At 36.6% G+C, this 27963-nt stretch overlaps 1 protein-coding gene across 5 annotated transcripts; it reads right to left on the reverse strand.

The window, feature by feature from the left end:
- Positions 1-27921, reverse strand: WDR47 (WD repeat domain 47). 5 transcript variants are annotated; one of them, XM_087827983.1, is made up of 15 exons: positions 27857-27921; positions 18253-18419; positions 16062-16145; positions 14672-14777; positions 12963-13765; positions 11610-11736; positions 9887-10065; positions 9205-9465; positions 8104-8179; positions 7163-7320; positions 6024-6193; positions 5049-5219; positions 4046-4177; positions 3241-3459; positions 1-1358 (listed from the first exon to the last, which is right to left on the reverse strand). In XM_087827983.1, exons 2-15 carry the CDS (start codon positions 18408-18410, stop codon positions 1216-1218), a joined length of 2787 nt encoding a protein of 928 aa, XP_087684109.1. In that variant the 5' UTR covers positions 18411-18419; positions 27857-27921; the 3' UTR covers positions 1-1215. The 5 variants fall into 5 exon arrangements, with proteins under 5 accessions (XP_087684109.1, XP_016073662.1, XP_016073665.1 ...); XM_016218176.2 differs by lacking the exon at positions 27857-27921 and adding an exon at positions 19268-21123; XM_016218179.2 differs by lacking the exon at positions 27857-27921 and having other exon boundaries at positions 11610-11733; positions 14693-14777; positions 18253-19251.
- Between the last annotated feature and the right edge of the window lie 42 nt (positions 27922-27963).

Below are 27963 nucleotides of genomic sequence, written 5' to 3' on the forward strand. Positions count from 1 at the left end.
TAGTTTTAGGTGTCAAGAGGTCTTTATTGAAATAATAGCACAGTTACACTTCTAATACCCTTTCCACTTGTATACAATAGTTTAAAAATGCTTGCTACATACAGTGCACAGACAGTTCAATAATTAGAACCAACTCAACTGCATTTGAAATAAATAAAATAGCCTATTTAATAATTTAAAGTAAAATTACTGTACAATATGAAAATAAAGATACTTAAGTGTTAGGATCTACATTGCCGTAGAAATAAAATCATTATTCTGCATTACATAAAACAGTGCAAGAAAAAAAATCCAAATAAGCTTTTGGAGTGCAAAGTTTTAAATTTCCATTTTTAAGTTATCATGCAGACATAGCATTTCAAGCCATGCTATAGTCTATGGCAAAGTTTTCATTTTTAAAGGAAAAATGCTAGCCAGTAAATTGACTGTACCGCCTAGTGTTGCATCACATCCACTGCTGCTCTGCTCCTACAGTACAGTTTGGAAGGGAGGTATCTTGTTGCATTCAAAAAGTTGAAATTAACAAGTTTCTGAAGCAAACACATTTACCTTTTAAGCCTGAAACAAAATAATGTGACAAAATAGTAATTATATCCCTGGGTCAAGAAAAAAGAAAAGGCCTATACCACATAATGATCTAAGAAGCAGTTTCCTATCTATCTTTAAACTCAAGAATGATCCTCAGTGAAAACAACCATGTAACTTTCAAGAGACATAAAATTCTGACCTCTAGCTGACAAGTGATACGGTATCATGGGATCGTGAGAAAAGCAAAAGTAACTTCTGAACACCTATGTTTAATCTGTGTAGAACTTGGTTGCATTACGTGTAATAATATGCTTAAAGTACAGTTCAATTTCAATGTGTATATAAAACTGTTATTTCGGCAAAGACCAAGGAATGCTTTAATACTAAACCGTAAACACATCGTCCACCTTGACTGGAGTGCACACTGACAACATAAGAGCTCTTCCGCAGACTTTGGCAACAAGACGACACACAGCAGGTCACAGCAGCACGAGCGCACGTGGAAGACCGAAAGCACTGCAGAATAACACGCCCAACAGCTCCTACCAAAGGGGTACAAGGTCAAAGGGGCCTCCTCATGCTAAGCCACTTTCCTGGTCAGTCTATGTTCTTCAAATTTGGAATTGTCACAACTCAGTAGTCTTAAGTCCTCGTGCTTTCATTGCCTCAACTGACACTGGGTGTACTCTATCCACGGTAAGTCCAGAGGGTTACAGTTCTGTCTGCAGAGGACGACAGGAAGGACAGATCTTGGGTGTGCCATCTGCACTGAATCACTTTATCCTTGTGCTCCCCCACCACCATGATGGGAAGCTGTTTAGTGAGGTCTCCTAAATTAAAAAAGAGAAGACATATTGATTTATAATACAAAATAAGTATATATATAGATTTCACAGACTTCCTGTTACTTTAAGATATTACAGTATAAAAATCCTAAACGATATTAATACAATACATTGTATTAATTGAAAGATTTAAAGAGAGATAAATTACTGAATTGTCAGTAGTATTTGGTAACATGCACATAGTGACACAGCTGCCACTCGCTCCTTGAAACTCAAGTTGAGTTCTCCCTGACTTCAGTGTTACTACATCTTGGTTTCCTCCACAGGTTTCCTTCCTCTTCCTTACTTTAAAGTTTGGTAAATCTCAGGAGTCAGCCTTCAGGTTTCCTGTTACCTTTATCCCTCACTTCCTAGGAAATTTCATCTAGTATCATGGTACCATGACCATTAATATACCTATGATTCACATCTATTTCACCTCCAACCTTGACTTCTCACCTGAGCTCCAGGCTAGTATCCAAATAGCTATTCAACATCTCACCTGGTTGCCTGACAGTCATCTTAAACTTAACTTGTTTAAAACAGTCTTGATTTTCTTGCCTAAACCTGTTTCTGCCCCACCTGTCTTGACCCAGTCTCAATGGTACCAACTGGTTGCTCGTGCCAAAAACCTAGGAATCAGCATTGATTCCTTTTTCCCTCACCCCCTAAACTTAATCCAAAAAAATTAAAGTACATCCCAAATTGTCACTTCTTACCACCTCCACCATAGTCCACCCTAGTCCAAGCCACCATCATTTCTCACCTAAATCGTTCCAATAGGCTCCTCACTGATATTTATACTTATAATCCATTCTCCTTATAGGACTAAAATTATCTTTTAAAAAATGTAACTCAGACTGCCCAGCCAGGCATGGCTCAGCAGTTGAGCATCAACCTAGGATCCGGGAGATCAAGGTTTGATTCCCAGTCAGGGCACATGCCCGGGTTGTGAGCTGGATCCCCAGTAGGGGGCGTGCGGGAGGCAGCCGATCAATGACAACTCTCTCATCATTGATGTTTCTCTCTCTAAAATTGATAAAGATATTTTTTAAAAATGTAACTCAGATCATATCACTCCCTGTTTTAAGGCTTCCACAGGATTCCCATTATGTTTTTTAAATGCCTATAAAACCTGCCTTATCTATTCTTCTCTCTCCTTTGGTTCCCCAGCCACACTGGCTTCTTGCAGTGTCATAAACACGCCAAATTTGTCCCTGCCTCTGCACCTTTACACTCGATGTGGTCTTCTCTTTGTTCCTGGTGTGGCTGTTCCTTCTCATCATTTAGGTCTCTGTGCAAATGGCACTTCCCTGGAGAGATCTACTCTATCCTACTGAAACTAGCGTTCCCTACTTCCCTAGTCTCTTTCTCCTACCTTGCTAATTTTTTAATAGCACTTGCCAATACCCAAAATTACATCATTTATTTGGGTTACTTTTTACTGATGTCTAAAATGTGAGCTCCATCAAGGAGGAAGCTACCTGCCTGTCTGTCCTAGTTGGTACACAGATTTGCTTAATACATGTTTAACAATAAAACTATATACTAAAAATATAATTCCACAAATTACACACTAAGTTTTTCAAAGTAGAAACAAGGAGTACATAAATACATATTTTAATATCCACCATCATTGAACTGTAATGATTTAGTGTAATAAATGTTGATTATTTTAAATGTTTTTAAAACCATTTAATAAGACTATTCATTCAATTTATTTAATAATTTGCTATAATTCATTTCAATATAATACCAGTAGTTTGCTCAGTAAATACTATAAAAATAAAATTTGAAAATGTTTTATAGTCAATCCCACCAGATTAACAAAAAGGAAAGATCCCAGATAGGAAAGACTGAAAAAAGGAAAGAGGTCCACTTGCATCACCTTGTAGGTCTGTCACCTTTATTTTCATATCGTAGGATCCTGTTAGCAAGTAGTGAGCTCCAGGAGAGAATCGAACAGAGCGAACATCGCTGGAATGAGGGTGGTAACTTTGTACCATCCTTCCTCCTCTTATGTCATACAACATGCAGCTAGAATCTTCTTGCCCTGTGGCTAAGAGACGACCACTGGGATCTACAGCTACAGATGCCACTGCACTGCCTGGATAGCGGGAGCAAAAAATTAGGGTCAGAGCTGGGAGGAAAATTAGGAGGTCAACAGAGGAACTTTGGGGCATTGACAATTCTATAAAACTGTTGTGTATATAATGGTAGAGAAGTGAAGAAGGAGAGATAAGGTAGAGAAAACGTTAATGTTGCAAGAGAGAAGACGACCAAAAAAACTGAAGTCTCTGAAATGAGAGAAAAAGAACTGACCATAATTTAAACAATGAGCACAGAGTTTAGAGATAAAGATAAGTATATAAAAACTAAGCAAATAAAACAAAATATATAATTGCTAACACCAAGTTCTGAGTTCTAAAATTGCCCTGCTAACAGGATAATTAAGGCATGATACTTAATCTCTCTGGGCCTCGGTTTCCTAAGATGAATATTATTTTTACAAATAAAGTAACAGATGAAAGCATTTTGAAAGAATTTAAAGTAATCCATAAAATACCAAGTATTATTTTACTATTGTTCCTATTAACTTTTTTAACGTATATATTGCAGAGGACAGGAAGTATGCAAGTGCAATTTATAGTTTCTTTCTCATAGAAATTCATATAAATTCCAGAAAAACCCACCAGTTCCATGGAATGTTGTGCCAACAACACGGACACAGCTTGGTACTCGAAGATCCCAGAATCTAACAGTCTTATCTTGGGAACCAGATGCAATCATCCAGCCACTCCAGGTATAAAGTGCTAAAATATGTCCTATGAAAGATCACACGCTCAGTTATTACTGTGGAACAGTGCTTTTCTATAACATATTCAGAGCTAAATGCTCCTTATTATTGGGCATGTGATGGTCTGCTTAATCAAATATACAATGTGGTAGAGGTTTTCCACATACATATATTTTGGCTATAAATATTAAAATTCAGTAAAATGCACAACAACATATGGAATAAACTTAATGCTTTTGGTTATTCAATATTTTAGGACATTATAATTAGTACTGAAAAAATATTTTCATTTGGGACCTGGCTGGGTAGCTCACTCAATTGGTTAGAACATCGTCCCAATGCACCAAGGTTGCGGGTTTGATCCCTGGTCAGGGCACATGCAGGATTCAACCAATGAATGCATAAATAAATGGAGCAACAAGTCGATGTTTCTCTCTCCCTTCCTCTCTCTCTCTTTAAATATATATACATATAATTGTATTTGAAATTATGGCAAATTTTCCACAGAGGAAGAAGCACAAGGCTGTGGGGTTAGATCACCAGCTTTGGAAGAGACAGACCTGGGGTCGTATTTCAGTTCTGCCACATTTAGCTGTAAGATACTGGGGAAGTCATTTGCCTTTTCATGTACAAAATGGGGATAAAACTTCCCACTTTGTAAGGTTGTTGTGAAGGAATTATGTGTATAAGTAAAGGACTTAACACACAGGGAAATGTTAGCTATCATTACTGTGTTATCTAAAGTTCACAATTTAACTTTCTGAAAGAAAAATGTCTTGTCTTGAAGAAATCCATTTTGATGAAATATACCCCATTAATGAAATGCAGGGGGAAGGGGGACAGCGGGAAAGCATGGGTTGAACAAAAGAAAAGTAGCGTCTGATACTGATATCACATACCGGTATGTCCACTCAGAGCATGCAGGCCCTGTCCTCTTTGACAATCGGTTGTGTAAATGTTACAATCCCCTGCGCCAGCACTTATCAAAATAGCTCCACCACTTTCTGGGCCTTCCATAAATGCCAAGTCTCTAATTGTCCCATCATGCATACTAAATTCCAGATCCGGTCCTGAAACAGCAGTAAGAATTAAAACAAAAAGGTGCTGCTCAACTTACTGTGATGTGATCATTTGAGATTGCTAAACTGCCTCAAAGCTGACCAAGAATAACAGCATAGTGGTATGGTTTATATTTGCAAGTAGGGATTGACACTATAACCAATTTCACTTTACTGAGCAAAGAACTTCACGAAATCCAAATATTGGTCTGCCAGTGTGGCTCCGTTGGTTGAGTGTGTCCTGTGCACCAAAAGGTTGTCATTTAGATTCTCTGTCAGGGCACATGCCTGGATTTCATGCTTGATCCCCAGTAGGGAGCATGCAAGAGGCAGCCGATCAATGTTTCACTCTCACATGATGTTTCTCTCTCTCTCTCCCTTCTTCTCTCTCTAAATATCTAAATTTTTAAATATCTCTAAATTTTAAAAATCTTTTAAAAAAAACACCAACCCAACCAATACTGGTTCAGTCATTATCTCTAAAACAGCTATATGGAGAGTTATCTTTCTTGTCTTTTATCCCAAAGAAAATGAAAGAAAAGACAGATACTCTCTAGAAAATGTACATTAATACAATTCTGGTAGCTATTTAAAAGTTATTTTTCTGATACCAATAATTTTCCCACCTATAAGAACTTACTAAAAAAAAGAAAATAATGTCTAACGAATACAACTAAGTAATTAGAATGTAAAAAAAATTCTTAAGGCTGTATTCTTAGATTTTATTAAGGACAACACAAAGATACATGAGAGCTACAACATGGGGAAAAAATAACAATATACTGGTGAGCTACTGCTTCCATCCTTGGGCCCTACCTGTTGCATTACATGTCTCCGCATTGAAGGGCAGCACTTTGACATATTTGTCGTTTGATCCTGTTGCTAATAACTGTCCACAAGGACTCCAGGCCACACAGTAAATGGATCCTTTATGATGTTTATTCCTTTTAAAACGTACCACTGGCTGCTTAGGGATATCATGTGCACTAAAAAAAAAAAAAAAAGAAAAAAAGAAAGATATTTCTTGCTTGCTAAAGTTAATGAAGTTCTATATTATGGTTGTTCTTGAGGAGTGGGGAGCAAAAAGAGTATCTGACAACATGTTGACAACATGTTAATAACAATTTTCAAAATCTTAGAAGAAATAAAGCATATTTAAAATCCAAAAGTAAAACTATAAACCATTATTATATTAATCTCATTTCAGAACACATAGAAAACAGGATATGTTTTTTAAAAGTCTTCATTTCACATAGTTTTCATGGACTTTAACTCAGAAACACAAAATAACTTAAAGAAGGGCTAAGAAAGCTTCTAAACTCAAAAAGTTCAAGAAGCATTTACTAAATATATAATATGAGCAACTACTCGGAGCTGATGGAAGACAAGGAAAGGATTAAAAAATAAAGAAGGCGAGATTCCCATTTAGGTCAGATTCCCATTTTAGTGACACATGTCTTTAGAGACACATGCTTTATGTTCAAATCCCATAACCTGCTGAAACAAGAGAATAATATCAGAGTTAGACTAAGTAAAAATGGAATTTTTGTAGCTCAAATGGTTAACTATCAGCAATTTCATATAGTTGGACCTAGTATTTCTTTGAAGCTAATATTATAAGAAATTTATTTTCTCAAAGTCTATAACTAGCATTACTTTCTCTTCATCTTATGTAATTTAATTGGAATATAAATATCTTTAAGGTTAAAAATACAAAATACAAAAGCCATGGAAATAAGTAAAAGTAGAGTTAAATAAACAATGGCCTAATCGAAAACATTTTAATCAATGATTCTTATGTATATTTCCTAAGCATTAAAAATAAAAATTAAAAACAATAAAAGGAAAGGAAATAAAAATTAATACTACTGAGTGACAGTCCTGAAAAAGGGACCAATACAGCTAAATTAAAAACTGAAGCAAGAATGGCAGGCAGTACAACCATCTATCCTTACCTGGGGTCAATGACCTCTGGATAGGCACATACTCTCAGAGTTTTTGAATTTGAACCAACAGCATACAGACTACCACCTGGATGAAAAGCCACTGCTCTAACGGCCTGTGTGTCTTCCAGGGTATTAATGCAAACAAACTGCTTTTTTGATTTGTCATCCTATAGAAAGAATAAAAATGAAAGTCATCCTATGAAAAAAACGAATTTGAAAGAATTCATATTTATCCCATTTTCAATTCATTTGAACTATACAGCATTCACTTTATGTTCACTATCTACAATCATATATTCTTTTAAGTGGCAAAACCAAATTATCCCAACTTTTCCATTTTTTGCTACTCAGTGCTAAACTAAGCTCAGAGAGCTTATAGAAATTCAAGTTTTCCTTCACTTACTATGTCTTATGTAATTGAATGAGATATTATTCATATAAATTTATTTGACCAGAAATGCTACATTTTCTATTAATCCATATACAAGAAATGTGACTGTTTGCCAAACAAATAGCATGGGTAGATAAGACAAAAAGGGAGGGAAATAACTTTGTCTATGGGGTTAAAACGTGAACTACAGAAAATAAGATAGAGTGAAGCTGTATACTGGTTAGGGAAGGATGTCTGGTTCCAAAGCAAAAAAACATGCATTGATGAGAAGCCCCAGGGCAATACAAATAATACCTGAATAAATTAACCATAGGGTTCAGAGAGTAGTACATAGCCTCAGCTCACTACTGGGCCATTAATATGAGTATTCTCAAATGTGTTTTCTGAGGCAACCTCTTCAATTAGCCTAGTGAAGGCCCAACTACCTTGAGATAAATCCCAGCATTAACAATAATGATTATTTCTAATAATGGTCCATTCTTTGAATTAAGAATTCCTTAGCAAACTTTCCAAGTACGTATATGTAAAAACAATGAAACCTCATTCCCCAAAGTATTACCTCTTCCTCTCTTGATCTTGACAGATTCCCTGAAGAATCTCCAAGAGGTGGCTTAATGACCACATTTTCTGATGAGCTGTGTGAGCAGAAATTCAAATAAAGTTTACTCTGAACATCAAAACAGAAATTTGTCCATTCAATCTCTAATATTTATTTTTTTGGCAAATGACCCTCACTGTCCCTAAAGTTACTCTCTCGGGACTCACTGACACCAAGCACAGTCGTAAGGAGGGAGTGAGAAGCCATTCTGGAAAGGAGATTAAGTCAAAGTCCACAAATTTTATTGTGAAATGTCAAGTACCTTGCCCTGCTTAGTTCCAGAATCCTGGTTGTTATGACTAAATCCTACCCCAGGCAGGACCCTGAATTGCTCTTTATGAAAATTATCTGGCCCAAGAGGAATGACTACCAGAAACCGACAATTGAGGGTCCCACCATAAAACAATGTTTCCACTTAATCACTTCTTTGTGAGCTCAACAGGCAGAGAGGTACAAAAGCAAGTTATGCATTTTCAAATGAACCACTCTCAAAGGTTTTTAATGTTAAGAATAGATGGAGAAAATTTTCCTTAACTTTTCCCATTGCATAAAGTAACACTTGTTTACTTATGGCAGCAAAACAAAAAATTCTCCCTAACCAGTGAAAACATAGATATGCAAGAAGTCTTCAATTGCTATAAGGGCAAGAGCTACTAAGACTGTCTTGCAGCAATCATTCCACCATATTGTAAAACACCTTCTTGTGCCCTGGAAGTCTGTGAATCAGATTATTTGTTGAAAGGTACCAATGGAAAAAAAAGAAAAGTCAGAGAAAAGATAAAGCCTAAAACTGTATCATCTCTGAGTAAGATGGCTTACAAAAAAATTGAACTGTCTTGGTGTGATAAGAAAGCAAAAAGAAAAATAGGGGAATACAGACTATTAAGAGATAAGTTAGTAGAAGAGAATAGAAGTAAGTGAAAGTAGATTAGAAAAATTGGGCAGCTAAATGAGCTCCAAAAATTTTTATTCATAAGGCTCCAAAGAGAAGTTTGAATTTCTATATTTCTATTCATTAGTAGGATGTTAATATTTCCAGGTATTACAAAGTAAAGCACTTACATTTGGTTTCCACAAGAAGGGGGTTCCTCAGGAAAAGGTATGTGATTTGTTGATCCTGGATTACGAGGAGTGCTTGTATAAATATTTGAAGCATCATGTGCTAATCTCTGACTAGAATCTTGGGGTGGTGTAGAAAAACTAATGATAGAGGAATTATTAGATCCATTGCCTTTGCTCCCATTACATTGCTGGTTGAGTGTGGATACCTCACTACCAAGGCTATCCATTCCAATATTTAATTCACCAAGCTTTTGAATGGACCTATAAAATAAAAAACATAAGTATATTTAATTATAAATTAAATCACATTCCTAACATATACTGTAGAAGATTAAAAGTTTGAGAAGGTAAATAAATACATGCACATATAATATATAATCTCTGGCAAGTATAGTACTGAAAAATTACCATCTTCAGCTTAAGACATCAAGATACTGAAAGAAGACCCACATTTTTCTACAGTATACCACTATAAAGGGGATAGGCATAATGGACATCACTGACTTTTTAAAAGCACCTTTTATCATAAAAATGCTGTGACTGAAAATATGTAACTCCACATTACTTGAAACACTTAAAAAGCCTTAAAATTTCAAACCCTACAAGGAAAGTAGCACTTATTGCATGTTTCTAATAGCTTTTAAATAACTCCTTATATTTAAAAAATGACTGAAAGACCAACCTATTCAGGAACTGTTCAGTGAGATTCTGCTGCTGGTCAGGACCATCCTCCTGATTCACACCTCCTTCAAGCAGCATCTGCTGGTATATTTGTCGCTGTTGCTCCTTCTGTTCTAAGTGCTGTTGATAGCGTAACCTCTGCCTATAATACTCTTGAAATTGTTCTGTTGAATCTCGAAGCTTAAAAATATTAGAAAAATATATTTGAGCAGACTATGACTGAAAATGTCCCTACTCAACAGTAACTTCTATAAATGCTGAACAAAATATACAAATAGCTATATTTAACAATTAGAAAATACTTAATATATTGTTCTTTGAAAATAGCAAAGCATCCATAAGTCTTAATAGTCAAGTAGATTAGTTAATTTGCTTTTTTTCCACAGCAAGAGACTGACCAAAATTAATAGTCATCCTGTATCCCTGACTAACCCAAGATAAAAATACAAATTATAGTGGTCACAGGGGGGACATGGTTAGGGAATATGAATAAAGACTAGTAAGACTCTACCTACATTACTTGAAAAAAATACTTACTGAGGGATTGCATTAATATATAATAAACACGATAACCTTGTCCAACACACTTAATTTAAGCATGTAAATGGTTTAATAAGTTACTCTAGAGAGAAACAACATTTCCCTCAAAAACAATACTTTAGTTCAAGTTTCAAATGGAATAAATGGGTGTTCAATGTAGCAGTCTCAACACTCCTACTGCACTCCTCTAAAGGAACTGTATAGCACTCAAACTCACAGACTTAAATATTTAGTGAATTCCAATATTGGCAATATTGTATGTTTTAATGTGTTTTCATTTTCATTAGTCTCTGAGGATTTTCTAATTTCCCTTGTGATTTCCTCGTTGACCCACTGGTTAAGAATTATTTCATTTTGAAAAATTTGTGAATTTTCCTTCTGTTACTAATTTCTAGCTTCATTCCATTGTGTTCGGAGAAAATACTTTGCATGATTTCAATCTTTTTAAATTTACTGAGCTTTGTTTTGTGTCCTAACATATGGTTTATCCTGAAGAACACTGCATGTGCACTTAAGAAGAATGTGTATTCTGCTATTGTTGCAGTGTCTTATAGATGTTTGCTGGTCTAAATGGTTTATACTGTTATTTAAGTCCACTATATCCTTACCAATCTTTTGTTTAGGCATTTTATCCATTATTGTAAGTGAGGTATTAAAGTCTCCAAATATTACTGCATAACTGTCTATTTCTCCCTTCAACCCTGTCAGTGTTTGCTTCATATATGCTGGGGTTCTGTTGTTTGGTACAAATATGCATTTGTATTTTTAATAGTAATTTTTCTACTTCACTCTTAATGTTCAGTTGAAAACAAACAAAACAATTTATTCAACTTATTAAAACTACCTACTACTCACCCTTTTTCTAAGTGGCATATGAGATAAATTTTACACCCTATTTCACAATTTCCAAAACACCACAGAAAAATACTCTGGAACTCTAAAAGCTTAAATAAAAGTATTATTCTATACTATAGATGTTGTAATTTCTTATTCATTAAATCTAAGTAGTAAAATACAAAGCATGTATCTTAAAAATACAAGCTATCCAAGTTTAACGTGAGTTCAATCACTTGAGTCCTGAAATATGTAAGATTAATGTCAACTGTGGTATTTTAGATTGTTAATTAATTCAACTGACTCCTCACAGAGACAGCAGCTCTGAGAGGCACCGGCTGTAGTGCTACCTCATTTTTCTCCTGCTTAGCTGGTCCTGGGCTCTGCGCTCCATTTGCAGGCTCTTTTTCTGAAACTGAACTCTGGCCCTGGATTTCACTGTTGATAGGCTGCTGTGTCTCAACAGGTGTATCACTTCTTCCAGAAAGGTGCAAGAAAACAAGAAAGAGGTGGGAATGAAGAAAAATATATTTTAGTTGGAGAAATTTTAATTTAAACCAATTATCATTTAACATTTGATATGCCAGACATATCAAAATATAGGTCTATGGTTCAGGAAAGCAGAGCTGGATAATCATTTTCACAAAGACATCACTAGTTAGGAGCTTTGTACTCATAAGTACCTAAGCATACACACATATACCCAGAGAAGGAAGAAGACAGACCTGGGAAGAGTTTTTAGCTACTAGGCTTTAAACTGGTAATGACCATATGGTAAAATAGAATTTGTAAGTTATTAACTGTACAGAGATAGAATCAAATAACCTTCATAAAGTAACATTTGATTTAATTTTGAAATTTATACAATACTTCCATATGTATTATCTCATTTAACTTTCACAATAACCTGTGAAATAGGTTAGGACTCCCATTTCACAAATGGGGAAACAGATTAAAAAACAAGTGATTTTCCTAAAATTGCACAGCTAGTAAATAAAGCTAGGACTTGAGTCAAGGTCTTCAGACTCCCAATCCAATGCTGGCCCATGCCTAAGGATTGTTTTTTGGGGGGAGGAGCTGGGGATATTTAATTTTGAGACCATGAATAGCAAAAGCTTACATATTTCAACAGATTTTTCTTCCTTTTTGTTTTGAGTTTTCTGTTCAAGTGAAAAGATATCCTCCAAACTACCACACACTCCTTTATAGAACTTCCTTTACTGTTTATCTCCTTGTTCAACATAGTAACTTAATCACTGTATCCTGGGATGTAGCCTGGTGCTCGCACGCAGTAGACACTCAAATGTTTTTAAATGAATACTGACTTCAAACATGTATCACCACAGTAGGAGTCTCTTCATATGGCATCTTTAACATAATTGACCTAACTGAGCTTTTACTTACACCTCAACTGTTTTTTAAAACAAGGTAAAAGTTTTCCTAAGTAAATTTTTATACTTTATCCACAGCACAGCAGCTCTCCTATAGCATGTCATGATGCCCAGTCAGGGCACATACAAGAATCAACCAATGAATGTATAAATAAGGGGAAAAACAAGTCAATGTTTCTCTCTCTCTCTCTCTCTCGCTTAAATCAATTTTAAAAAATTAAAAAGAAAACACATGCACCCACACCCATACACAACAATTAGATTATCTCACACTTGTGGAGATTTCCCAAGTTTTGATGAGCAAAATCTTACCGTTCAGGGGATTCTTCATAAATACTGTGACACTCTGTATTCTCAAGCATGAGACTTCTACTGAGGTTTTGTACCCCTGGATAATGGAAGTTAGCAAAGGAGTGTGACATTGGAGAAGTTTTGTTCCCAAGGTCTGAGATTCTCTTATCGTGACTGGTCAGCCCACAAGTGAGGCCATCCAGAGCAGGATTCAGAGAGCGGGTCATATAGGCATCAGCCGATTGAGGCCTCCTCATTGGAGATGATGGATAGGGAGAAAGTTTGCTGATAAGAGGAGTCAAAAGGTCAGCGTATGCAGCTTTTGTGGGTTTCAGGAGTTTGTCAACATGAATATTAAGCATTTTCTGTTCAAAAGCACAAGAGAAGACAGAAGATGGGAGATTCTGAAGCCACGACAATAAACTCAGATCCAAATCGTCACAACCATTGCCACATAAGAGGTCGATGCCAAGAAGTACTTCACTTTCTGTGATTTCTTCTCCGGTTGCTTTACTCTGACAAAATTCTACGCAGCATTCATAAAGTAGGCCCTTCATTACAAGCTGAAACAAACGATTGTTACTTGCTTTAAAACCAGCCTCACTTAGTTTCCTATCAGCAGGGATGAATTCTGCAACCATGACACAAGCCTCTTCAAAACAGTGAACTCGTGCAGTGCTGGGATTCCAGTCCTTAAATTCGGCATGATTGGTCAGACGAGGCAAAGTCAAAAGCAAACAGAGCTTGCTATAATCATCTTTAGAAGGACAGTACTCCTCTAGGGCATGTAAACATTGCACAGCTTCTTGCATGGTAAATTCCAGCTGTAAGAAAAATATAAGTTATTACTATAAAGAGATCTGTGAGATACAAAAACAATGAAAGTGTTTCATTCAAATACAAAGATACTTTACATATTGTCATAAACTATTGAATTGCAAAAGCATAACCTCAAGTGTCATAAAATACTCATATAATTTTTAGGATATTTAACAACCTTCAAGTCAGAAACCAAAATGCTTTTCACTACCAAAATGAAAAGATTAAGAGTTAAGGTATTCCGGTTTCTATATCTTACATATGGGGAAAGTTAGGATGCAGATTTAACCAAAGTAATTCAGTTAGTTAGTGACTAAGATAATAAAAATTCGGACTTTTGACTTATATCCCAGTGTTCTTTCCACTTTTGAACATCATTATCCAGCAAACATTTCTCTATTACATGTGAAGGTCCCCACTGTAATTTCTTTATGGTTTATTTCAATGAACACTTACGGGCACTTAATAAAAGTTTCACTGGTTTTAGATGTAACCATACTAATATTAAAACTTGAAAAGTAATCCTCTAATCAAAAAAATTTAATATCATTGAATTTATATTGTAATAAAGACAACCATCTTATCAAAAAACCGTTTCTGCATCAAAGGAAATACTTCTAGGTCAAGAAAAGAAGCACTGATGTAGAGTCACCAAGTCAAACATCTACTGCTATCCAAAGTACCTTGACCAGGAAAGGGAGCACATTCTCTCCAACCAGCCAGCCATTCATTTATCCTCACTACCTAAATCGCAGAATGAGTTTAGACTCACTACAGATGGAAAGTACTACAACTGCCAAAGAGCAGATCTTACCCCATCCCAGCTCAAAAAAACTTCAAAAACTCATGATATTAATCTTTTGTTTTAGTGAATAAGATACTTATGACTGAAACAAGACTAGGGCGCAAACCTTCAGGAATAAAAATCTTACATGCTGGGGCTCATCTTCTGCAGACATTGCATTGTTAACACATAAAGCTTCTAAAAACTTCTGCTTCAGGATAATATAACGAAACCTGCGAAAAATAAAGTATGAAGCATTAAAATGATTAAAAAGCTGAGTTACAGCAATGTCAAAGACTGGAAATGGAACTCAAGTTCCTGAAGGAAAACTAGCCAAGTGTGCCTTAAAGAAGTAATTATTTCTTTAAAAAAAGAACATTTTTAAAAATCAATTTTTCAATGTCTCATAAATCAAATGTACTTGTAAGTTATTATAAGTACCTTTGCTTTCAGGAAATTCTTAAAATATTTTATGAAGCTTATTAGATTGTAGCCATAATAAAAATAATTTCAGCAGCAAGTAATCACAATTTAATACTCAAAGAAAGGATTTCTATTTCCAAAATTAATTCTAAACAAATATCAAGTTTTTATAGAAGATGTCAAATATAACCTAATATTAAATCAAAGTCCTTTATATTTAAAATGTTTTTGTTTTATCAAAATATGATGCCTGGCCAGGTGAGGCTCAGCCGTTGAGCATCAGCCTAGGATCTAGGAGATGGAGATTTGATTCCCAATCAGGGCACATGCCCTGGTTGCAGGCTCGATCCCCAGCAGGGGGCGTGCGGGAGGCAGCCGATCAATGATTCTCATCATTGATGTTGCTGTCTCTCTCCCTCTCCCTTCCTCTCTCTAAAGTCAAAAAAGACATATAAAAAAAATTTTTTTAATTAAAAAGTACATCTTGAAGGCCGCCAGAAAAAAAAAAGAAACATTACATACAACAGAATAAAGATACAAATACAGCTACTGTTTGTCAGAAATAATGGAGCCCAAAAGACAATGGAATAACATCTTTAAAATCTTCATACTTAAATCTTCATGGCTGGGTGGCTCAGTTGGTTGGAGCATCATCCCGTACACCAAGAGGTTGCAGCAGGTTCAATTCCTGGTCAGGGCACATACCTAGGTTTTGTCAGTTGGTGTATGTATGGGATGCAGCCAATCAATGTTTCTCTCTCTCTCCCTTCCTCTCTCTCTAAAATCAATAAAAACATATCCTTAGGTGAGGATTAAAAATTAAAAATAAAATAAATAAAATAAAATCTTCATACTATTATGAAGAAACAACTGCTTCAGATATGACCCTTGTGATTTTCTGTATGTAGACATCGTTGACTAAATAGGTTTGTATATCAGATTTTCAACTAATAGAAGTACATGCAACTTGTCCTCTGGAAGTGCTCCACATCAATGGGAATACTAACGGTATTTTATATAATTGTTATTTATTGTTTTCTTTTGCTAAACTTCTACCAATGATAAGACACTAAAAACTTCAAGTGAAATCTTACCTTTTTTTGTCAAATTTTTCCATACATTCTAGAGGCTGAATGAACTGAAGAACTTCATCCCATTGACCATCAAGGATTAGCTGCCTATATAAAGGAAAAACCCATGTCTTTATCAAATTTGGGTTACACTAAAAGTGGAATAGATGACAAGATAGCATTAAAGCTTCAGTCTGAAGTCTGTAATGAGTTGAGCTTTTTACTTGGTTCCTCAACCACTATAATAAAATAATTTTTTCACAATTTATTTGTAACAATATATGCTATACAAGAAGAATTTGTGAATCTGTAACCACTCCTCATTCTTATATATGTGTGAATTTTTTCACATACGTAAAAACAATGGACTAGTCTAAAAATTCCTTTATTTCCCTATTCATCTTACAGTTTCAAAGCTACTGTCTATTACTTAGGGGTTAGTGTATAGGTATGTTCCTGTCTCAGTGTTTCTCAACTGGGGACAATTTGGCAATGTCTGGAGACATTTTTGGCTGTCACAACTGGGATGCTACTGACATCTGGGTATACTTCAGAGATGCTGCTAAATATCCTACAATGCACAGGACGCCCTCACCCCAAACACACACACAACAAAAAATTATCTTGCACAAAATATTAATAGTGCAGAGGTTGAGAAATCCTGCTCTAAACTGTGAATCCTACATCTTTGAGGCATTTAGTACTAAAGTTTACACTCTGAGAATGAAAACAGGAAAGTGTAAGATCAGGCTTCATCCTACTTTAGGTTCTATGGGAACGTCTAAGCTACAAGGCATTCCTATTGCTGCTCTCCTTTTATAACAGAAATTTTCCTCCTTTTGGATATTTAGGAAAGTAAACTTTAGAAAGGAAGGGATGGGCAGGAGGATCTACACAGGATTGCCAATTTTGGATTCTGCAAAAAAGGAATATTAATAAAAAGCAATCACACTATATATCATAATCATTTTATAAAGGGATATTTTAATAACTAAAAATGTAGGAAGGAAGCAATTTCAAAGGCCAGCCCTTTAAGAATACATTTAGCTTAATGAAAAACTTACTCTTTTATAATTCCATGCATTTCCCCTCAGACCAGCAAAACTTCACAAACTAACATGTTTTGGGGGGTTATTTGAGCCACTGCTAAACTGAAAGACAGGGCCAAAGAATACTGCCTCAGGACTGCTTCCTGACCATATCGCTGACTAAGCTCCCAGGGCCCAACAACATCCATAGCACCAAATACAGGGCAGTGCAGAGTTTAAATAAACTCCCCTACTATAATAAAGCTTTTTTTTTAAAGTTCCTTTTCCATGAATTAGGAACACTTCATTTCTTAAGGATTTCCAAGTCACAAAATGCCACATGTCCAAGAATCTGTACTCCTTGTCAAGGATATTTGGTATTTTTATCTCAAAAGCACAAAATACATTTCTCTCCAGAAATCTGGGTTTTTCTTTTTCTGTCCAATTCAAGTTAGGATATATTTAGCTTTCCATTTTGGCAAACATTAATTCCCCTTTGCTCTGCAATTCCATCTCCAAAAATCTTGTTCTAATCCAAGATACAGAAAAGAGATGCTCAGTAGAGCATTTATTTAAAGAAAACTGAAAACAATTGAATTGTCTAAAAATAAAGGAACCATTAGGAAATTAAGAAAAATTGAAAAATTTTAAAGTGTAAATTTGTAATCACATAGAGAATCCTTATGATGTTAATGGATAGAGCAGAACACTAAACTACAAATGCAAAATAGTTGCTGTTGTTTTTTTAATATGCACAGAAAATTATCAGTAGTGTGTCTGAGTGGTGGGGTAATTTTTCTTCCTTATTTTTCTATATTTTCTATAATGAATATGTTTATATAATGAGTATGTTTTATTTCTATGACTGAAAAATGATATTTCAGAAGTATTTTATCTTTCTGGAGTCTCTGCTTCCTTAATCAAATACTTTTTATGACAATGCCACAACCACAATGTAGCTGTAACTCTTGTTTTTTCAATAGGCCTCTAGATCTTACTACTGAAAACAATCTACAGGAAACATTGTTTTGTAAATGTTCTAACATAAAGACAAACATTTTAAAAAATTATACTTACATAGCCTCTTCATGACTATAAAAATCTACCTGTATTATACATATCATCTTATTGATACATAACATTTCTTTAAAGGAGCTACAAACCTCACAGTACTAATGAATTCATACCTCAGGAAAAGCATATCATCTGAGAACAGGCCATTTATGACTCCACTTTCCTTCTCAAGAGCCAACATACTAATGTGAAGCTTCTTTGAATTCAAGAAGTCTAAAATTAGCTTAATGATTTCAACCTCTTTTACATTCACTGTTTCTTCAGCCGTCATGTTGATAGCCTAAATATTGAACAGAACAAAACAAAAATTAGTCTTATTGTTTTATTTCTAAGTGTTATTAACTGTCTGGAAACTACTGTTTGGAAATACTTAGTACAGATATTTTAAAGTGCAATTTTAATACTTATCAAAACTAAGTCATTCTTTAAAGTGTAATAAAGGTATGACTATAATTTTTTAAGTCCTTATCTTTGAGAGATACACATTGGAATAATTATAGATTAACTGATAAAAAGTCTGTGATTTGCTTGAAAATAATACAAGAAGAGGGGAGTGGGAGGAGATAAAGATGGAACGAGAATAATCATGACTACTGAAGCAGGGTAATGGGTAAGGGAGGGTCACTTGCTATGGTCTGAATGTTTGTGTCTCCCAAAATTCAAATGTTGAAATCCTAACCCCCAAAGTGATGGTTTTTGGAGGCCTGTAGGAGATGATTAGGTCTTGAGGGCAGGGCTCTCATGACTGGGATTAGTGCCCTTATAAAAGAGACCCCAGAAAGTTAGCTCAATCCTTCCACCTTATGAGGATACAATGAGAAGACAGCAGTAAGCAACCAGGAAGACAGCCCTCATCAGAACCTGACCAGGCTAGCTAGCACCCTGATCTTGGACCTCTAGCCTCCCAAACTGTGAGCAATAAATTTCTGCTATTTATAAGCCACTAGTCTACAGTATTCTGTCATAGCAGCCCAAATGGACTGGGACAATATTATTCTTTTTACTCTTGCACGTTTAAAATTTACTATAATAAAGAATACTTTAAAAAGTTACTAATAAACAAACCATGTTTGGCTATACTATAAATACCTTGCCCTAGGTATTCATACTCATTCCATAAGCGCTTACGGTCTTTTTTCTGTGACAGGCACTGTCCTGTACTCAGGAGACACTGGCCCTGTCCTTAAGAAGCTTATAGTCTAGCAGCAACATGTAATATGTTGTACCCTGTATTTTAGAGTGAAACAAAACAAGGCTGGTTAAAATGTGCAACTTCAAGTCATATTGGTACTATCAACCTAAACAGCAATGTTATTTCCATTCTCTAAAATCCCTTCTAACTCTTACCTGTAAGTCTGCAGTGACACAACTGAGCACATGGTCATGAATTCATAAAGATACAGAACTAGGAAGAATTCTGGACATCATTAGGTCAACATTCCCATTTTACAGATGAGATCACACAAGTTAAATGGTCAAAGTTGTTGCAATTTTCAAATGTTAAGGCTCAGAGCAATACCAACTACCATGCTAAAGGGACTAGCTACAAAGAAACATCAGACATCAGATGAAACAAACTGTATACATACCTTTCTCACAGGACCAACTAATGTTAACCAAGCTCACAGAAACATAAACACATACATGTATGTAGAAGGTTAATTTTTTCAATGTTTACTATTTTGTCAATTTATTTCTTCATAATGAGAAGTGCAAATGTCTAGCAGACTAGAATGCTCACATCAGATGAGCATTCTTTTTCTCTCCTACATAGAGAAGGTGGTAGGGTAAACAAGGCACAGTGCATAGGAAAATAATTATATAACTCAAATATTTAGTGATATCAAACTAAGCTAATCTCACACCTCCACCTCCACAATAAAGACATGCCTGCCTAAGGAAACAGTCAAATCCCAAATCTTTCTTCCACCAAGCCAGCCGCCCAATTCCTCACGCTTTGGATTTCCCTTTGCTGTCTTCTGAGCTTACCACCCTCCTGTTCATAGGCTTTATCCAAAAGACAGTAAAATGAATGACATTTCCACTCACTAAAGTCTAACCACATTTCAGAAGTGTCTCCCTAAGATTACTCTTAGAGCACAATAATTAGCAATTTTAGCATTCCCCAAATCTTCAGATAATTCTTTCCCAGGAAAGGAATGGCTTTTATTAATTAAACTCTCAGAAAAAATCATATTCCCCCACTCCATCTCTAAGTTCTTAAGGGGCACTTCATTTATATCACCATGTACTAACCATACAACTTAGCGCAGAACTGAGATTACAATTTTCTGATGTTGTCCAATACACACAATGATATTCAACATTTTATACACTTCATATTATTCAACATTCAGTCTAAATATGAAGTAACTCTGGAGTTACTATGAATTTATAGCAATAGTCATATTTTAAATCCACAACTACAAGTTCAATGTTGCCATCATTTCTAGTCAATAAAACCTAAGAGAAGAAATACATTCTTACAAATACATATTTTACATTAAGTTTACATTTACATCCTAGTTAACCTAGAATTCATCAGGGTTTTAAAAAATTAATTTTAACACAAGTCTTAATTCCATAATGTGAAATTCCCCATAGAAATGTATGGTATTTTAATCACCCAACCCAGAATTTTAATTCTTACAAGCTTCACTATTACTGTATACAATATAAAACACAGGCGTATGCTTGATGACTGTATCTCAGAATTATTCTTTTCTAACCACCCTGTGTTACTGAAACATTTTTTTAGAGGCTCCAAAATCCTAGCTTTATAATTTAGAAATTAGATATGCTATATATATATATAGTAGTCCCCCCTTATCCATGGGGGATACATTCATTCCAAGACCACTAGGAGATGCCTGAAACCATGGATAATACTGAACCCTATATACACTGTTTTTTCCTATACATACATACCTTTTCACTTAAAGGAAGCACGTTATGGCTTCTCTGGCATATCCAAATTACCAGCATCACCACTCTTGTGCTCTGGGGCCATTATTAAGTAAAATAAGGGTTACCTGAACACAAGCACTGTGATACTGGGACAGTCTGATAACCAGGACAGCTTTTAAGTGACCAACAAGCAAGTAGCACATACAGTGTGGATACGCTGGAAAAGGGATGATTTGTGTCTGGGGAGGATGCAGCGGGACTGTGCAAGATTTCATCATGCTACTCAGAATAGCACACAATTTAACACTTATGAATGATTTATTTCAAAAATTTCCATTTAATATTTTCAGACTGTGGTTGACTGCAGGTAATTGAAACTGTGGATAAGGGGGACTACTGGACATGTTTTTAAAATCACATTTAGTTCATAAGCATTTTTAATCTCATTAAGCTATTAAACATTACAAAGCTAGAATTTTTTCTCATTCAGAGAAGAATTCAATAATAAATGCTTCTTCCCCCTCCTCAGGGAGGCTATAAATCAGTAAGAGTTAACTAGTTTAGGAACTACTAAAATTATCTTTTAAAATGAGATGTATAGTACAAAATGTTAAATTAACTTAAAATATAAAAATCAATGAAGAAATGTCTCTAAAAAAAGTACAGAGTAGATTTTATTTCCAACTGTTCTAAAAGCCATTCAAAAAAATAAGAGCTCTGGCTTTTCAATCTAACTAGTATTTAGGCAAAGTGAGCTCTGACAGCATCTTAGGTAGATTTGCCAGCCCATGGTGTACATGAACAATGACTCACCACTCAGAATTTATGTAGGGCCAAAAATCCAGTGTATTCCACTGAAAATAGAAAACAGACTGGGGGGAAAATCAGCATGTTTCAGTATTTCCATACTAAATGACACATTTGTCTTTTAAAAATATCATAAAAACATTTTCCTTTAAGAAATAAACCTTTATTTATATCCAGTACCTGGACTAGGTGAGGTAAGGAAACAAGAATTTTCTTTAATAATGAGCACATCTGGAAACCAGCTGGAAGGTGGTTAGTGTTTTAGTACTTAGATGACAATATCCACAGACACTAAATTTCAGATGGAGTCTCTATGTGGACTCATACTGATTCTCATCATAGTGAAACAAGATTAGAAGAATGTATTAAGGGGCCAGAAATAAAATTTATTTTTAGAAATCTAGGATTAAATATAAAATGTTAACAATAAGAAAAAAAGAATAATGGCAATAGAAATATACTGACTTCTGTGTACATTTCCACACATAGATATGGAAAAAGTTTCATGAAAAAAATGTCAGTGGTAGCTTTCTAACCAAATATAAATAGATATGATTTAAATATTCCTTTGCAATGAGATTACTTTACTTACTTATAATACACATTGGGAAGGAAGAAAAACACACAAAGCTAAGAATCATTAACGAGTATAAGGTTGCCCTGGCCAGTGTGGCTCAGTTGGTTGGATGTCATCCAGAGCACCAAAAGGTTGCCAGTTCGATTCCTTGTCAGGGCACATGCCTGGGTTGAGGGCTCCATCCCCAGCTGAGGGAGTACAGGAGGCAGCTGACAGATATTTCACTCTCACACTGATGTTTCTCTCTCTCCCTTCCTCGCTCTCTAAAAATCAATACAAAACCTTGGGGGGGAGGGAGTATAAGGTTAAAGAAATTGGGGTACAGCCACTGTAAATTTTATAGTCAAGAAAAAAGTGCTTAAGAAAGGCTCCATTAATCCCCAACTCCATCCCACACAATAAAAACCACTTTCTTTATTTTTCCAACTATTACAGAATGCCCAATACTGAACTATGGTGCTTTACAATTCCAATCTGCAAGCAAAAATGGAGATAAGGAAATTAAATACTGTGAAGCCACTGAAGAGACTATCACACTACAACACAGGACTGCTGCACTGTTTCCTTTAAGAAAAGAAAAATAGCCCGACTGGGCATGGCTCAGCAGTTGAGCGTCCACCTAGGATCCAGGCGATCGGGGTTCGATTCCTGGTTGGAGCACGTGCCCGGGTTGCAGGCTCAATCCCCAATCAGGGGTGTGCAGGAGGTAGCCAATCAATGACTCTCTCATCATTGATGTTTCTATCTCTCTCTCCCTCTCCTTTCCTCTCTCTGAGATCAATAAAGAAATATTTTTAAAGAAAAGAAAAAAAGAAAAGAAAGGAGAAAGAAGAGAAGAGAAGAGAAGAGAAGAGAAGAGAAGAGAAGAGAAGAGAAGAGAAGAGAAGAGAAGAGAAGAGAAGAGAAGAGAAGAGAAGAAAAAAAGGAAAGAAAAGAGAAAAGAAAAGAAAAGAAAAGAAAAGAAAAGAAAAGAAAAGAAAAGAAAAGAAAAGAAAAGAAAAGAAAAGAAAAGAAAAGAGAAAAGAAAAGAAAACTTGCTAGCTTTCCTTTGAACAAAATAGCACTCCAAAAACTTATGTTGTTGCCAGGTCATTTAATGTAAATGTCTGGTCCTTCAGGAATTATAAATGTGATGTTGCTACTTTTGCCCCACCCTGTATTAAATAGTTTTTAAAAACTGATTTTTAGAGAGAGGAAGGGAGAGCCAAAGAGAAAAGAGAAAGAAACATCGATTTGTTGTTCCCCTTATTTACACATTCATTGGTTGATTCTTGTATGTGCCTTGACCCGGGATTTAACCTGCAACCTCAGCATATGGGACGATGCTCTAACCAACTCAGCTACCCAGCCAGGGCCCCCACCCTGTATTTTAAAAAGGGAGGGCACGATACCTCTGTGTCCAAATAAATAATTACAGACTGGTGTGGAGAGATACACATCAAACTGTTCAGAGTGATTACCTCTGAAGAAATGAATGGGACTGGATGGAAGACTGGGAAGTAGGAAGGGAAAGGGGCTGAGGGAGACTTGTTTTACTCTTACTATCTGTAATATATATATAAATAGTTTACAACCAATATATTTTCATGCATTACTTGTACGTGTATACATACCCTTCTTATATGAATACAATTTTTAACTTTAAAAAATATATATTTAAGAGGATTTTTGTAATCAGAGGCACCCACCTGGTCTGTGCCCAGATTTCTGAACCTCAGAAACAGTGAGATTTGTTGTTTTAAGCCACTAATTTTGGGGACAATTTGTTACATAACAATAGATAATATAGAACTTTTTTTCACAAGTAAAAAAGTTTTTTTTTCTTATATTGAATTGAAATCTACTTGAGACTTTCATATAGTTATGTCTTCAGGGTCAGCATAATACAAGTCTGTTATGTTAAAAAAACTTTCACATACTTAAATCTGACAATAATCATGTTTATTCCTCTACTTCCTTCAACCATTTTTCACATAGTTTTAGGTCCCCCACCATTCCAGCCATTCTCTTCGTAACATTTGTTAATCTTCCTCTTAAAACACCTCAAATTGAACATAATACACCAGGTGTGGTCTGGTGAGCAACCGCATACAGTGAAACTAATACTTCCCATGATGTAGGCACTATACACGGAACACACCTGAACAACTAAACTATAAAGAGTACCTACCATAAAAGAATTACAAATGAAATGCAATGGAAGTTCAGAGGGCTAATGCGGTTTCCTGGTAAGAATAGGTTGAAGGATTGTTAATAGGCTAAGAAGCAGAAATGGGAAGGGAAAGGGTACTAACGTTTATTGTGCATCTACTATGTCAGGCCCTGTGCTAAAGAGTCCTATATATTACCTATGTAATTCTTACAATTTTATAATTCCGTTTTACAGATAATCACAGTAATGCTCAGAGACATTAGGTACTTGTCTAAGGAAACAGCAAAAAGTACAGAAGCAAGAATGGGTCAAAAGAGTCTATCTGACTACAATCTTGTGACCTTTCCACTACAACACTGTGACATTTGTTGGGGTAAAAACAAGAGGGCATAATTAGGATTCAAGTACTCTTAGGCCTAATGTCAGTCAAAGTTTTAGAAACTGGAATTCAACTTATTTCCTGTGCTATGTAGTGATTTACCATTCATTAGCTAAGTCTTAAATTTTTCTCCATAAGGGCCTAAGAAACTGAACACATCTTCACAGAGCCCTTAAGCATGAAAATTTTTTGAAGTCTTTGAATTTTACCTTAGAAATTAGTGTGAGCATTCCATTGTCCGTATTATCTTTTTGTTTTAATATTAAAACAATATATTTTGCACGGCCAGAGTGGCTCAGTTGGTTGGGCATCATCCTGTGCATTGAAAGGTTGTGGGTTCAATCTCTGGTAGGGGTACCTAAGGAAGGCAACCGACCTATGACTCTATGTTTCTCCCTCTCCCTCCCTCTCTCTAAACATGTCCTTGGGTGAGGATAAAAATATATATATATATTATGGCAATAATGCTGCTACTTAAAAAAAAAAAAAAGCAATATATTTTTATCCAAGTCTTCAAGTGAAATTGATGGCAACTCCATAAGTGTGTGCCCTGTTATCTGACCACAGATCTAGCCCTTGGCACATAGCAGCTTACCTCTAACTCCTATTTGAAAATACTACTATTTGAAAAGCATAAGTCAAACAGGACAAAGTAAGCTATTTCTTTATAAATCAAGAACCAATGACCCGACACTAAGGATTATTTAAAAACAAATGAAACCCAAGTCATAGTTATTTGCCATAGCCTTATTTTCAAAATATGAGAACCTCCTACTGAAAGCAGAAAAGCAACCCTTTATATAGACAGGAAACAGCCTTTTCTCCATATCACCACATATAGGGAGGAAACAGCCTTTTCTCCATGTCACCACAGTAATAAAGAGCTTCTGCTGGGGAGTAAAAAGGCACCTTAATAGTTCCCATGAGCTTTTTAAAGCCAATCTAAGAAATAAGGTCTTGGACCTGAAAATGCTAAATAGATCAAGCAGAAAATTTTAATTATCCTTGCAAATGCTCCACTCTATTAAAAGGTAATCAATAGATGCCTTAAATTTCTTCCAGAGTGCTTTCAAATACATAATTTTATTCAACTTCAGAGCCTATTCCCAGACTAAAACAATAACAGGTATTATCCCCATTTTACAGATCTAGAAATCAGAGTCAAGAGAAGGGTGAGTAGCTCTTCCAAGATTGTAATCAGCAGCAAAGGGAAACTTAAATCCTAGCAATCTGACTTTCAGCTTACTGATCTAAGGGAAAATGCATCTTTTCATAGTTATTTTGAAGTGTTTCTCAAAATGCAGCATATATCAAGTCTATCACATGCTGCCCGTTCAGTATGTAACTATAAACTCCATTTCACAAATGGGAGAGGTTGAGCACAATTATGTAACTAGGAACACAGGGCAGTACCCCTGTTCTCTATGAAACATCCCTATTATTGGCTTTTAAAAAAATAGGAGAGAAACAGGGAAAAGAATCAGGAAGTCGGAGGGTGGGAGATAAACAGTTTAAAATCCTTTCACAAAAAATTACATATTTAGTACACCTAAAACTAATATAATGCTGTATGTCAACTGTAATTGAAAAAAATTTTAAATTATATATAATGGCATCTAACTTCAAGGTGTTATTTTAAACCTAACAGTATACCGTCATGGCTTAATTGCTTGTCTTTTCCACCACTGCATAATATTTTTTCTTTCCTGTGTGGAAGAAATCTACCCCCTAAAACCTAAAGTAAAATTGTTCATTACATCTTCTTTCTAAATGAGACCTCGAGAATATACCATATAAAGGAAAATGGGCCCTTAGGCATTTCTCCTTTCTAGTAAAATTTCAATGCAAACACATGCCAACGCTGGAGACAAAAAAAAAAAAAACTACTTAGATTTACTGTGAAAAAAGATTTCTAGCGCATTAAAATCTACATGTTATTTTCTGTGCCATGAACTTCTCTAAGTATTCTATGAAGTCTACAACAAAGAGAGGGAAATTAAGTGTTAGGATCCCAACCTATGAATCTGGGTGGAACAAAGACTTCTCCTTTCATTATGCAGAGAACCAAGTTGCCAAAAAAAAAAAAAAACGCTCGGCTCAGACACCATGGGTGGTTAGTGACTGCGAGTCTGGGTACAGAGAAGAAAAAATCCGATGCTGGTCAAACGCCGCCGCTGCCTGCCCGTCCCCGGCCCGTCTGGCCCAGGCCTGGCCCCAGGGCTGCAGCCCCAATCTCTTTCTCCCCAATACAGGGAACCGGCTTAACCCCGCGAGCTCTACGACCTCCCACGTCCCCTAGGCAGGCGCCCCCGGCCCAGGCTCCACCCGCGTTCCCAGCCCAGTCGCCGCCCTTCCCTGGACCCCAGCCCAGACCCCCAAAGGCCGGTCCCATTGACTACCGACGGAGGAACGGCCAAACGCGACCCCGCGGACCTGCCCCTCGCCCCCTCCTCCCGGCCGAGGCGTGCACTTCTGCGGGGCTCGGCGGAGGGGCGAGGAAGGGAGAGCCCGCACCGTCTGCCCCCATCGCCTCTCGCCTGCGACGAGGCGGGCGCGACCCCCGCGGTCGCTAAGGGCTCAGGGGCGGGTGGAGCCAGGGCGCGGGCCGTCGCCGTGCCCCCGGAGCCGGGCAGGCAGCGAGGGAAAGGTGTGGTCCAGGGGCGGCGGCCTCGCATCGGCCCCGCAGGTCCCAGGTCCCCGTCCCGCGGCGCCGGGGCCTCGCCCGCTACCCCTTCCCACCCAGTCAGCACCCCAAGACCCTTCGCCCCGGCAGTGAGCGCCGCCTTGGGGGTCGCCGGGCTCGGAGCCCCAGCAGGTGGTGACAGGTGGCGACGAGTGACCATGGCAACGCGAGGTGTGCGGCGCGGCCCGACCCCGCCTCCGCGAGTCACTCACCTGAGGGCGAACCTGGGGCGGCGGCGGCGGAGAGCGCGGCGGGAGGCCGGCGGCCGGGGCCCGAAGCGGCCGGCTCCGGGTGGGGCGGGAAGGCGAGGGCGGCGGTC

Source organism: Miniopterus natalensis, chromosome 19, assembly GCF_054644295.1.
Source record: "Miniopterus natalensis isolate mMinNat1 chromosome 19, mMinNat1.hap1, whole genome shotgun sequence".
Classification (NCBI taxonomy): domain Eukaryota; kingdom Metazoa; phylum Chordata; class Mammalia; order Chiroptera; family Miniopteridae; genus Miniopterus; species Miniopterus natalensis.

Coding starts and splice junctions, on each gene's coding strand:
- WDR47 (XM_087827983.1), bottom strand. CDS start 18,410: ATGACGGCTGAAGAAACAGTGAATGTAAAAGAGGTTGAAATCATTAAG. Junction 16,146..18,252: donor GATGATATGCTTTTCCTGAG/GTATGAATTCAT, acceptor TCCTTTATATAG/GCAGCTAATCCTTGATGGTC. Junction 11,737..12,962: donor TATGAAGAATCCCCTGAACG/GTAAGATTTTGC, acceptor CCTTTCTGGAAG/AAGTGATACACCTGTTGAGA.